This window comes from Chlamydotis macqueenii, chromosome 1 (genome assembly GCF_036417535.1).
Source record: "Chlamydotis macqueenii isolate bChlMac1 chromosome 1, bChlMac1.mat, whole genome shotgun sequence".
NCBI lineage: Eukaryota > Metazoa > Chordata > Aves > Otidiformes > Otididae > Chlamydotis > Chlamydotis macqueenii.
In genome coordinates this window covers 133,645,088-133,658,399 of record NC_141556.1, presented here as the reverse complement: position 1 = coordinate 133,658,399, position 13,312 = coordinate 133,645,088, and the positions used below count along the sequence as shown (strand labels likewise).

The following is a 13,312-nucleotide window of genomic DNA, read 5'->3' as shown; positions in this document are numbered from 1 at the left end:
GGGACTGAGGTTTTGACCTTTAGGTAATTAAAAGCAAAAGTTGGAGACCATGCATATGGTAAAAGTGATGTTAGCAGTGTATTAAGATTGCATTGCCATCCTGAATGGAACGATCAGGCTGCTTGTGAAAAGAGTCACTGCAGACTCTTGCCAGTTGGTCTAGCAAGGAAAATGTCACAAGTTTTAAATTGGGGTGGTTTTACTGAGCCCTGTTGTATTACTGGAGTTTAGGAGGCTCAGATCCAGTCAAAAGTTTAAATAAAACAGCTGCTACTGATAAGAATTAGTGCTTTACTAATTCTTTGCCTCAGTTAGGTCTCCTTCATATAATTTGCTTGAAAGAGAAAATGTTTGTTCAAAAACATTTTAATTCCTCACAGACTTACGTATGTCTGTAACTGTGTATGTGTGTATATGTGCATATACAGCCTCGCAGGTAGCTGTGCATTTTTGTTTATGATCAGTTTTGTTTATATTGCAATATTCTCAGAAGTCTTTGCACATCCAGAATTATTGTTTATGTATGAAAAATTTGATCTTCCACAGCATCCTAAAATAATTAAGCTGTAGAAATCCTTACTGCCAGGTAATACAGGTGCTAGAGATTTGTCCAGGTTTAGGAAGTTATTTGAGAAATCTGTGATTGAAAAAAAATCTGTCAGAAATTATTCAGTATTTAAGTGGTACCTCTGGTTGAGAAAGCTACATTATTATCACGTGACTTTGTCATGGTCACATAGTCCTCTCTTGGCATCCAGTTTGGGAGAGGATATGGTGTGCTAGGTCAGTCTTGGACCTGCCCCAGTTACAGCTTTTCTTATGCCCTGCAGTGGGTGATCTGACCTGAACGCGCAAGGGGAGCAGTAGTATAGACCTTAGGAGTCTTCTGCATTACGTTGCCTGGCATTTTGTAACACTATGTGCAGGAAGGGCCTCCAAAGTACAGGTATCCTGTGCTACCCCTACAGTCTGTGCATATGGAATGGTGAAATAATGGATTTATTAGCTAGGAGAAGAATGAGAGGGCTGCTGTGGCAGAGTGACTGAGGATGCCTGCAGCAGGACAGTACCTATGTGCTATCTGAATCTCCTGGGTTTTTTCTTTTTTCTTTTTTTTTCCTCATAACATTGGAGCCACTGCAGGGAAAAGTCATGGTTGAAGCAGCATCTTGGGAGAGCAGTGCAGACACTACAGCACTGTACTGCCACACACATGGCTTCTGGGTGAAGCAGAGCTGCTTGTGTCTGTTATTTCATCATTGGCGACATACTAATTATGCTGGTTAGAATCACTAGTACTGACGCGTGTTTGCCTTTATTTATTTTTCCCGTATGGAGGGAAAGGGGAAATGAGGTTAACAGCTCTGTCTGGCTTTCTCTCTCGCTTATTCACCAAGAGACAAATGGTCCAACAGCTACATTAGCATCCAGTTAATCTGAGCGTCTCTTGGATGTGAAGTAACCAGCTGCTCCTGGCGCAGCAGCCCTGGCCAAAGTTAAGTAGTTGAATTGATTTCCCATGGTTGATAAAGCATGGCTTCCCAACAGGTTCCGTGGCGAAGAATTTCTTCACAAAGTCAAAGCTGCCCATCCCAGAGCTTTCTCACATTTGGTAAGTACTGCAATAGCATTGGGGATGTCTATCCTGTTTTTCCTAAAAGACGCTTAATTCAAGAATTCTTGTTAAATCTTGAAAAGTGTCTTCAATTATAATCATTGCTCTTATCTCCAGAATCACTTTCAGGCCCAAATAGCAGGATGCTCGTTGATCTTCCTGACACACTTGTTTTCCTTAAAGATGTTTGCCTAATCAGCAGGACAGGGAAGGTTTGAACAATGATATAACTGAGAGCTGTTCTTAAGTATATTGTAAGCAGCATCATTAGCTCAACGAACTGACATTTTTTCATGAAATGACACAAAGGAAAAGCACCTCTGGAATGTTTTAGATGTGTTGTTGGTTTTCTGTTTCTGGCTGTGTTTTGTCAGAGGAGCCCTAATTAATGCCTAATTTTTAATAAGCACAACTACATAATTCATCAGTGCTTTTCTAATGAACCAGCACACTTACTTTTAATGAGCTTATTTAGAAACGATTGCAGATGGAACTGTACATGATAACATTTGACAAGCATTCTATTATATTTTCATAAACAACATGGTGGTGCTTTGTAATTCGGTGTCATCCTTGCATCTCAGATAGGAAGAACAGACAGTTTTAAACGCTGATCAAAAATGCTGATAGAGTTTTTACTTTCATATATGCTTTTATGAGGAGAGATGGGAAGAAAAGCTTGTAAGAAGCTAAGCATCTGTCAGGGTCAAAGAATATGTCTGGAATCTTTTCAAAGCAGATTGTCAGTTGTGAAAACAAAAAAAAATAACTGAAGAAACATTGCATTGGGGAAGTGAATATTGGAATTTAAAGTTATTTAAGAAGAATGGATTAACCCAATATGTTAACAAAACACATTTTATTATTATTGCTAATACAAATTTTTCTCTGTGCATAATTTAAAGAAAATTGTTCCTTTCTAGTAGATAACTAATTTTGTAATGATGTGATTTAACAGGTTGTGTTGCTGTGTTAAACACATGGGATGTTTCAGTCTGCCACTATAACCTCAACAGCTTGAAAAATGTTCATTACTTTCAAAGAGTTGGAGGTTATATGTTTATTTGTTTTAGTCTATGTGCTCATGATAAAACATTACTTGTTTTTTGCAGAGTTAATTTATGAAGCTGAATTATTGCATTTCTGAAGTCCAGTTTTATTGTTTGAGAAGCGTCCTAGAATTAAAGAGAGAATAGCTTTAGTGAGCAGTTAACAATAACATTTAAACTTGTTAAGAGCATTAATTTAACTCCATTCTTGAAGCTGGTCTATGGTGCTCAGTAAACATTTGCTGTATTCTATTTTTAACTTTTTCTGCTTGAGCTCGTTTAAGATCCTGCATGGATTGTCCAAAAGTGCTTCCAGCCATTGGAAAGTTAGTTTCACCCTTGGAAGGACCAGATATATATTTCATGCTATAATATTTACATGCCATCATATTGTATGGTATGATGTATAAAGAAAAATGTACTTTATTAAAAAAGAAAAATGCAGCAAGTCACTATTAGAAAATTTTCTTGCTTCATTTTCCCCAAGACAAATACACAAGTTAGGATCGAGTGTAAATGAGAGAGATGCTTGTCTTGTACTAAAATATCCCTTCTCAGAGCTGCATTTCTGTCTCCCCTGTGATTGCACAAGTATGTTTCCCTAAGGTAACGGCTTGGAAAATGTGTGTCTGTCGTACCTGCAGGGAGCTGAGTGATGTGGATTGCGATGGGGCGCTGACTCTCCCGGAGTTCTGTGCCGCTTTCCACCTCGTGGTTGCGAGGAAGAATGGTTACCAGCTGCCAGAGACACTGCCAGAGACGCTGCTGCCTGAGTACGTTCAAGCAGGTAATGTTCCTGCGGCAGGTCGTGTTCCTGTAGCCATCTTGGGAACCCAAGGTGGGTGTAAGGCAGGTTTCATTTTCCATCCTGCAGGTAGGATGGGGTTCTACGCTGTGTAATGGCTCTCCAGTTACTTTTTAACATTTGTGTTTCTAATTGGGCTTATGAGGTGATCACTGAAGAAGGAATGTATAAAAGCACAAAATAGTCATGCAAAATGTAGCATCATTTGCCTCTCAATGTCTGTGTCTTTGCTCTAGTGTGCTACAGGTGCCAGTATAGCTGAAGTGGCAGATGATTACCTGTAGCAAAGATAATCTAACAAGACGAATATGACTTTTAACTCCTTTGATGATTTTTCCCTTAAGTATCTGTCTTTTGAAGATGTGTTGAAAATGATACTGCACTGCTTTAGAACTTCTTATCCTAATAGATTTTGTTAGATGCGGTTACCAGTTGTATCAAAGATTTTTTTGTAATTCATTTTATGTAATCCACAGATTCTTCTATAAGTAATTTGCAGTAATGATGGGGGGCTTACAACAGTTTGTGTAGCCCAAGTGTAAATTAATCCAAAATACAACATACCTCAGTAACAGTGTGCAGTTAGATACCTGCCCTTTCATTTGTTCTCTTCAGTTATGTCTCTTTTAATTATAGATGAACATTGAAATATATGCTATTCCATTTAAAAAATGTGCATGACTTTCTAGGGCAAGGAGGATTAATCACAGATGATAATTACAGTGCTAAGGGATAATATTTAATATCTAATAAAATCTCCATTAAATTTGATGACACTGAATATATTAAAAGACAAGAAAAGAGCAAATCAAGCTGTAGTTAGGAAAATTAAATGTTCACCCTGTATCAGATTTGTGAAGTAATTTCTGGTGGAGTCATGTTCCTTATAATCCACTATCTTCATACCCAAGAGGAGGAGTTCCTGTAAAACCTGCACTTCCAAGTCTTCTTCACTTTTAGTCTCTTGCCATAATTACAACTACCCTTTTCCCTCCAGGACCACCACTTTGTTCACTACTCTCACTCATGTGCTCATCAGAAATTAGATTGTAAGCTGCTCCATGCAGGTTCTTATTGGTGTGTCTTCACATTAAGCCTTTTTGGGTAAAACTTCGATGGAAAGAACTGCCTCTAGTAGTAAGGGATCATTACGTCCGTGGGAGAAAGACCATGGTAAGCTGTGGTTGTTCCCTAGGAGTCCTCTTTTTCCCTAATTTGTCCCTTTCAGTGCTGAGGTCTTTACCATTTTCTTAGGTGATTATTGTTTCATGTGTTGCATACAACGAAGCATTTCAAGCTGATCTTTGTGGAAGAGGTGAAAGGACTAATTCTTTGTTGTGGGCACTCTAAATAACTCAGCTAATATGCTCATTCTGGTTAGCGTGAGGGTCTGAAAGAGTCTCGCAGTCCTTCTGCTGCCTAGTCAGGATTCAGAAATCTGTCTTTTGAAATATTTGCATTAATAAAAAGCGGAACATCTCAACACACTAACACCGTGAATCATAAGAAAGCGTCGAGCCCTAATTGTATCAGCTTCTGAAATGGAAGTATTGACAAGTAAGCAAGTAAGCCTCATACACTTACCTAAAATGTCAAAAGAAATTTTCAAGCAAAAGTGTTTGTTTTCATAATTTGATTTCTGTAAAACTTAAGTGATTTTTTTTTTAAACTTATTATGAACTCAAAGATTACTGGAAATGTTTTTCATTAGGCTGTTGTATTAATTTCAGAATGAGGCAGAATTTTCTTCAGGCGAAATACTTGTGTCTGATAGGAGTGTTAAAGCTTCAAATAAAATGGCTTGGAGCATAAGAGCATTTAAGGATGAATTAATCTTGCTAGTTTTATGGTTTGTTCTATAAACTACAAGTGCAGGGCCAAATACTATGCTGGCACAGCTCCATTGACAATTTGACCCACAACCTTTTTTTCTGAAAGTTTTTATTGAAACAAATTTACAGAATCCGTAAAGCTATTTGCCCTTTATGTAACCCACTGTATTGTAAATTAAGACAGATTTGTAAGAATTTAATTTATTCGGGTAAGCTAAATGCCAGCCAGAAATTAGAAATTTGACCTGAGAACTGTTTTTTCTGCCTTTCAGTACATTGATCTTAAAGAAAAACTGTTTTCCAGCTGTTAAGATAGATTTATCTCAGAAGAACTAATCCGAGAATGTTATCAGCATAAAGACCAGAGTTTATGGAATAGAAACAAGGTTCTTGTGAACGTTGCTGTGAGAAGTTAGAGTTGGTTTTTTTCCTTTTTTTTTTTTTTTTTTCCCCCTGCTCTTAATGCTGTTTAGTTAAAGAATACCAAAGATGGTATATACTGCTGCAACTACTGTCCTTGCTTTTTACTGGCCTTCAATTTTAGCATATAATATAGATTCTACTGTACTGTTCAGTATTCAAAATGTCAAAAATCAATTTGAAGACTTGGTAAATACCTTTAACATTCCTAAGCCAGCAAGATGTAAACTATAAGGCCAACTAATTTGATGCTGGACTATGAGGAGGAAAAACGCAAATAAACGCTTGCTTTTTGGCAGTTAATGTTTACTGACAATCACTCCTCCCAAATTTCACAATTATTTCTACAACAGAAATTACACATCATCCCTTCTGTGACACTGAATTATTCAAAGTAAAAGAGAGATTTTCTTCATGGTGTTAGATCAGTTCTAATATGTAGAAATGAAGGGCAAAATTATACTGGAACGGGTTTTTTTAAGAAGTATATATTAACTAAAGACTTGGCATGTCTCTGGTGGTTTTTTTTTTTAATTTCCTTTCTTTTTTTTCTTTCTTTTTCTTTGCCCTGCAGCTTCTTTGAAGCCCATGCGTGACTGCGCACTATTTGATTCTTATTCAGAGTTGTTGCCAGGCGGTCAGCAGGCTCGGGACTTCAGTCGGACGGAGGTAAGAAGGCGTAAGCAGAGCAGGTACCGGGCAGAGTAATAGCTCAGCTTCACAGTGACTGTGGCATGCGTAGCAGCAGAACTGCGAGTCTTTGAGAGGACTTTAGGAGTCTCTAAGTGTACTATTAAACCATCTCAGCCCCCTCTCTCAGCAATTCCTTCAGTCTGTGGAAAGGACTGACAGGTTTTTCAGAAGGTGTTCCCACATAACAGAGTGCAGTAGTCATCGAGGGACTTCAGCCTTGTGTGATGTTGGAGTCTGCAGAGGAATGCACCTTAGCTGTTTGTGTCCCACGGGGCTGCATTTGGCCCTCTGGCATTGGCAGCCAGCGATGAGGGGCAGAGCTCACACTGCAGGAGGGACACTGTGGCACAAGGACAGTGCTCTGGTGAAATCTGTCCTGCATCTGAATTGGTTGCAAATGCCAGGCTTTGGATGCAGGCCTTATTCTAGTCAGGCACTCCTGACCATGTAGCTCTTGCATGTTTCTTCCATTTATGTTGCTCCGTTTCCACACTCCTCAAATTTTGATGATGAGGAGAAAAATGTCTTGGCTTGTCCTGATTCCTTGTACTTTGCTCCTTTGGAGACTGAAACTATCCCAAATTTTGTACAGTATGGACATTCATAGTCCTATTCTAAGTGATTCAGTCTCCATTTTAATATCCAGCCTTTTCATAGCCTAAGGAAATACCATCTAGCAATCTAGGTATTAGTTGTAAGGAGCTGGGAAGATTATTTTGAGGGAAGAATGGAGATCCATTGTAGCAATATCACAATGGATACTAGCCTTGTAATGCAAGACTGTTGCAAGAAGAAAGCAGAACTAAGTTAAGGAGAAGAGTTTATCACTGAGGTTAAAAACGAAAACTTTAAAGACTGTGTAAATCTGAACTAACCATGGCCACTGAGTTGTGCCTGGATATTGCAACTCTGAATATATACCCTGTGGGATTTAAGGTAGCGAATCAGATGGCAGACTGACTACAAGAACGGGCCTTTCTGATGCTGCTTCCAAGTGAAAAGGTCATGGTATGTTATGGCAGCTGCGTTCTGACCCAGGAACTCCCCAGAGCAAGGCAACTCCGGAGAGTTCCTGAGTCAGAACCCAGCTGTTCCCTCGTGAAATGCAGCTTGGTAGTGGCACTACCAGCAGACTCTCCTAAGCTGCTACAGCGTGCAATGTTCACTTTGGACAGTGCTAGAGCCAGTGCTTTGAGCATCCAGTTTATCTTCTGGAACTGTTAAAATACATGTGGTCTCCCTGGGTGGTACTGCTCTTTGTACAGCAGGTTGGCCAAAGTACAGTAGTCACACTGGGTTTTGAAAGCAGTGCTGCTGTTCTGGTAGCGTGGGCTGCTGGTGCATTGGCAGCACAGGCAGGTCTTTTACCATCGCAGAATGGCCTTGTGCCTTGCATATGGCCTTATTTTGGGAGGGTGTTTTGCAGGAGACTGTGAGATTGCGCCACAGGCCACACAGCGCTAGCACTTCTTCACTGTGCGGTCGTGTGGCAAAGCTCAACGGTCCCTTGAGAGTCTGCCTTATTAGTCTGTGTATATATATGTGTGTGTGTGTGTGTATTGGTTTGCAATTTAAAGAAGCATAAGAGGCAAAATTCAAGGCGGTTTGCATTGAAAACTCATTCACTGATGTCAGCATGTGTATGCACATATATCCATACTCCATATCCAGACCGCCATAAGAGTCAACTGAGTGTGGTAAGTCACTGCATCAGCTTAAGATATTCATTTTTAGAGAGAATTATTTGTCTTCTACTTAAAAACTGTCACATCCCTGTTTGGATGCTTTTTTCTTGGTAGGCAAGACCCCTGAGTGTCAGCTTCTCTCTTTCACTTGCATTTTCATGTGCATATGTAAATACAGATCCATATTTTTTAAAAGATATGGCTAGAATATATAATTAAAGTATATTTAAAATATAAATAAATATATAATTATGTATATTTTACACACATAATTTAAAAGCTTCAGTTCATGTAACTTCTTGAGTTCAAGATATACTCTGTTATTTCTGTGTTCTAGGGAGCCCTTGTTTTTCTTAGGATACTTGTTTCACATGTCATTACCCAGATATGCAAAGTGGTCTTTGATTACTGCAGAGTTGTGAGGAAGTTTGCCTCCTTTGGGACTGTGAGATTAGAACGTTCTTTTATATGTTGCAGAAAGCTCAGAAATCTTGCTTTCAGAATCATCTTGTGCTTCTTAGAAATAAAATGTCATTCCAGTAACCTAACCAATACAATTTTAGAACCTTATTAAATGTCTGGGGTTTAGGCTCTCCTTCTTTGTGGTCCTTGAGTGTAAGTGCACAGTAAAGAGAAATCTAGGAGGAGATTTCCTGAGGAATTAAATTGTATGGTTTTTTTGCTTTTTAGATTTTTCTGCTGCAGTGGAGGTGATAGTAGTAGGAATATTATAGTAATAATGGAATAGCTGTAGAGGGTATGCAGCCCAAAATGTAAAAAAACCAACCAAGCAACAAATTTCCCATTTTATGTTTAATTTTTAATTCGATTTTCAGCTGTTAAGCTTTCGGATCTCCTCTGCCTTATCTCCTTCTTGAGACATTCTCACTGTAACTGACAATAACTTGCAGATTACTCTGCTGCCTTTGTAGTCAGATGATGTTCTTGCGGGAACAGCTGGATCTTCTGCTCCGTTCCTAGGTTCTGCAAGGTGGCAGGATGTTAGAATCATAGAACGGTTAGGGTTGGAAGGGACCTTCAAAGGTCATCTAGTCCAACCCCCCTGCAAGGAGCAGGGACATCCCCGACTAGATCAGGTTGCTCAGAGCCTCATCCAGCCTGGCCTTGAACGTTTCCAGGGATGGGGCTTCCACCACCTCTCTGGGCAAATCAGATTTATTTATTTATTTTAAAGCTAGGTTGTAATCAAAGAAGAATGGGTAGCATGATTGCCTGCTGGGTAAGCATAGTGTTACCTGATTATATCACAATTGTTTGACTGGTTTTGCTCCATTTTCTTACTGTCTGGCTCCTAGACATGCAGGGCAGAGCTCTCAATTAGTTTGTTTCAGGGCCTTGTTATTTTGGTCCTTTGTTATCCAAGATTAATGGACTACAAAATCACTTTTCAAAACTGATTTGAGAATGATTTTGACTTGATTTTTTTTTTCAACTGATATTTTTATGTTCAGAATTAATACACTGTATGAGTGTCATTTGGAAGGTTGGTAATTAATCTCCCTCTGTGGGAAGTGCAGTAATTCACTGTTGCAATTTAATTTGTAGCTTGGCTACTTGAGGAAATGTAGTTTAGATACTTGATCACTACATTAAAAATATTATATGATCAGTGCACTCAGTTTTGCATTATCTCCCTGTCTTTGTCTCCTTCCACCTACCATCCATTGAGGCTGTTTAATTTAACTTCAGAAGACCATTTCTACGGTGACTGCTGAACTACACTACTGCAGTACTATGCAAACAGTTCTTGAATGAATCCATAAAGAAAATAATGGCAGGAGTCAGGTCACCTGAGTCCTAGGCTTTGTTAAACTTAAAAAAAAAAAACCCAAACAACCAAAAAACAACAACAAAACACCAAAAAAAACCCACACAAAGACTGCCAATGTTATACTCGAGAATGACAAGGGTGACTGCTATTTGTTAACCAAGGAGATTTTGTCTTCCGTTTTTTTTGTTTGTTTGTTTGTTTTTTTCCCCCCTCAAGTTTTTGTCTCCCACTCTGGTTCTGGTCTTTTTTTCTTTCCCCTCCATTCCTTTGGCTCTTTTCCACAAGCTTTGTCACTGCCAACAGCTTAAAGATAAAACACAAGATTTTGCACTATGTACATAAAATGACTGGCTGGGGTTGCTCTAAACTCCTTCAGAAATGTCATGCTCACAGTTCATTGAAATTTGTGAGTCATTCCATCGATTCAAGCATGCACTGAATTAGATCTTTAGTCTGACACTCTTTACTTCAGAGTGTCAAGGCTAGCTATGGATGTGAAGTGTTTTGTTTATACATTTTCAGAGCCCTCAAGCTGTGTTTTTGCTGTGTTGCTTCCTCAGAAGCACTAGGGAATCCCACGTGCAACTTTAGAGAACAGATCTCAGCCCTTTACTCTGGACTTGGCCTTCTTGAAATACTGAGATTTTGGGGTTTTGGTTTTGTTTTGGTTTTTTTTTTGTCTATAAAATCTATGGTTTTGAATTCATTTTTTTTTAGGCCCAATGGATTTCAGGACATTTTTAGGTCCAACCTCTTCCATGCTCCCTGGGAAAAAAACAGCATCACTTATTTAGAGAAGCTTGGGGTTTCTGGCATTTACTTTAGTGTCGTTTTGGCTGCAGAGTATATCCTTGTTCTGACAGATAATGGAGGTAGAATTTGTTCCTGGTTCCTCCTTGTGAGCTATGCAGCTGAAGTTTCAAGAACAACAAATGCCTATAAGCTGCTACTGAAATAAAGGAAAGTTAAGGAATAAGACTGGGGAGAAGTTCCCTGTTTTTCCATCAGCGGCCTGAATAGGCCTCCAACAGACATGCTGATGAAATTTGTTTTCCCATCTCAATGACTGCACGTTGAAACAAAAGGGAAGTTCAAGGATTAGCCACCTCAGTCGGAACACTTTAAATGCAGAACTGCTGAGCGCTGCGGTACGGCTGGAGTTTTGGCTAGAAAGACTGTTCCAATGGAGACTCTTAACTGTTGTGAAGGGGCTAGAGAAGGTTTTTGAGGAAAAACCGAACACAGGTGTTGCACGAAAAGAGAAAAGAAAACACAGAACGACATTGCTCTGTTGTGAGAGGTCTCTCCTTGCATATAGTCCTTAGCTCCCTGTGATTTGCTGTTGAAGTGCTTCACTAACTAATTTCAGGTGTGGAACTGCTGTGTCTTGAAAAGCAGAGTTGTATTGTCTTTCTGTAGGTCCTCTATGCTGCTTTATCTGAGAAAGCAAGTCATGGTGCCAGAGAGAATGTCGCCTTTATTTGTGTTGATCAGTGTTCTTAAATATTTGACTGTGGAAATGTGAGCTATACCGATCAGTCTAATAAATAAATCTTCTTTCTTTAAGAAGACATCAGCTGAAGAGGTACCTGATAACTCTGCCTTGTTACAAGATGGAAAGAAAGATGACAAACAAGGTATTCAAATAAATAACTTGTTGTTTTTTCCTGTCACGGGTTAAATTCTTTGTATTTTTAGTAATATCATATATTTGCTGACAAAAGCAGTGGTATGTTTAATTTCCAAGCTGGCTAAGTGTTGCTGTAGATTTAAAGAGACAACTCACTGACAGAGCTGAGACAAATAAATGGATGGGTTTGCTCTGAAACTGGTTCTATTGTATGTGAATGATACGAAATGCATCTTCTAAAATATGTCTAGTCCTAAGGCAATTAATGTTGCACTTCTTATTTTAATAAGTTTTAGTTGTTATCAGGAATTCTGTAAGAGTAAAGGCTACATTGTGCCAAATTTTGGATTTCCTTTTTTTTTTTTTTTTTTCAGGAAATAGCAACGTTTCAAAATCAGTTTTTATTCCTGTTTTTAAAAAATCCCTATATTTTCTTGCAAAATAAAAGTTTTAGACAAGCCAGATTGAAGGTACTTGATTCATTTATTTCACTTGAAATCCATGAGCAGGAAGCCCACATGAAATTGAAGTGATCTTTTTCTTTCTTCCACTCAGTAGCTTCCAGGGCTTTCAGAATTGGCAGTGGATCATCACACAGTCATTCATTCCCTTTTCCCAGCCTTTCAGGTTCTCATCTGCTATCCCTTAGTTGTGGAAACAAAACAGTTTTGGGTATTTGGTTGTTTGATTCTCAGAACTGTGGATTATACATTAATTTAAAAAAAAAAATCTTGGCCTCCCAGCTGTCTGCATGTTAAGGTTGTATCAGAGCTGTGAGACCAGATAGTCTGCATTCCTGAGTCACCTTCCACACTCAGGTGTGACTGAGTTTGGCATATTCGAAGTGTCCCTGGTTCAAAGAAAGGTTGTCAGAGTTGAGGGATGTTTGTTAAACATTTTGACAAGTCAGCATATTCCAAGAAATTAATGTTTTGTTGACAAGGTTTGTGTTGTTGTAAAATTCATAATGAACCAGAGCAGGACTTGAACCTTGAAGGTTATTACTTTGAAATATCTAGGGAAGATTTACTTTTTACTAAGCAAATTTTTTTCCTTCTCTATGTGAAGACTTTGTGCTTTGCTTTTTGTAGCTGACATGCTAAGTCAGATGGGAAGCGGGTTTGGTGCATGCAGTCCTTCAGGGCTGAAGATTTGCTGTATTTATGACAAGATTCCTACATTTTCAGCCAAAGAACAAATGTGTTTGTTCTACCATTTATTGTTATTCTGACAAATGAAAGAGCAGATCGCTCTCCTGACTGAAAGAGGACATCTCCCCAGAAGTAAAGAACCTGTAGTTCAGGACTGTAGAAGCGAATTTTCCCATGTTTTCAACATTTTATAAGTAAATTAACTCCACTCTGTCGGGTTGTAATATAGTTAAAATATTGAAGATAATGTAAACACATCTGGATCCGAAGAACCAGACTTTTCCCACATGTTTTATTTGATAAAGGCAGATAGAGATGAGGGATTTCATTCCAAGTGGTCATTTAAAATGTAGTGTATCACACTGCATTAAAATACACTATAGTGCATTAATAACGCCTTAATAAAGGATGTGTAGGCATTGGTGGATGGGGAATAAGCACAAAGACTGAGATTTCCTAAATTCTAACCTTGGCTCTTTCGGTGACATATGACTTTCCCTGGAGCAGGCTGGTGAGGTTTCAGTTGCCAGAAGCAGCGGGTCTCTCATGTGCCCTGACTTTCCAGGTCTGTATCCTGGGAGAGATGAGTCCAGGCTCTGCCAGGTGTCGCTGGCTGCTGTCTCTGCGAGAGCGCTACATT

The 13,312-nt window shown here is 38.9% G+C and overlaps 1 protein-coding gene across 1 annotated transcript in view; it reads left to right on the top strand.

The window, feature by feature from the left end:
- The window catches only part of REPS2 (RALBP1 associated Eps domain containing 2), a 102,434-nt gene that overhangs the window by 44,148 nt on the left and 44,974 nt on the right, over positions 1–13,312 (top strand). Inside the window, exons 7-10 of the mRNA XM_086753861.1 lie at positions 1,549–1,612; positions 3,309–3,451; positions 6,296–6,390; positions 11,459–11,528. Coding sequence (XP_086609987.1) covers positions 1,549–1,612; positions 3,309–3,451; positions 6,296–6,390; positions 11,459–11,528 — 372 coding nt within the window. The remainder of the gene's footprint in view (positions 1–1,548; positions 1,613–3,308; positions 3,452–6,295; positions 6,391–11,458; positions 11,529–13,312) is intronic.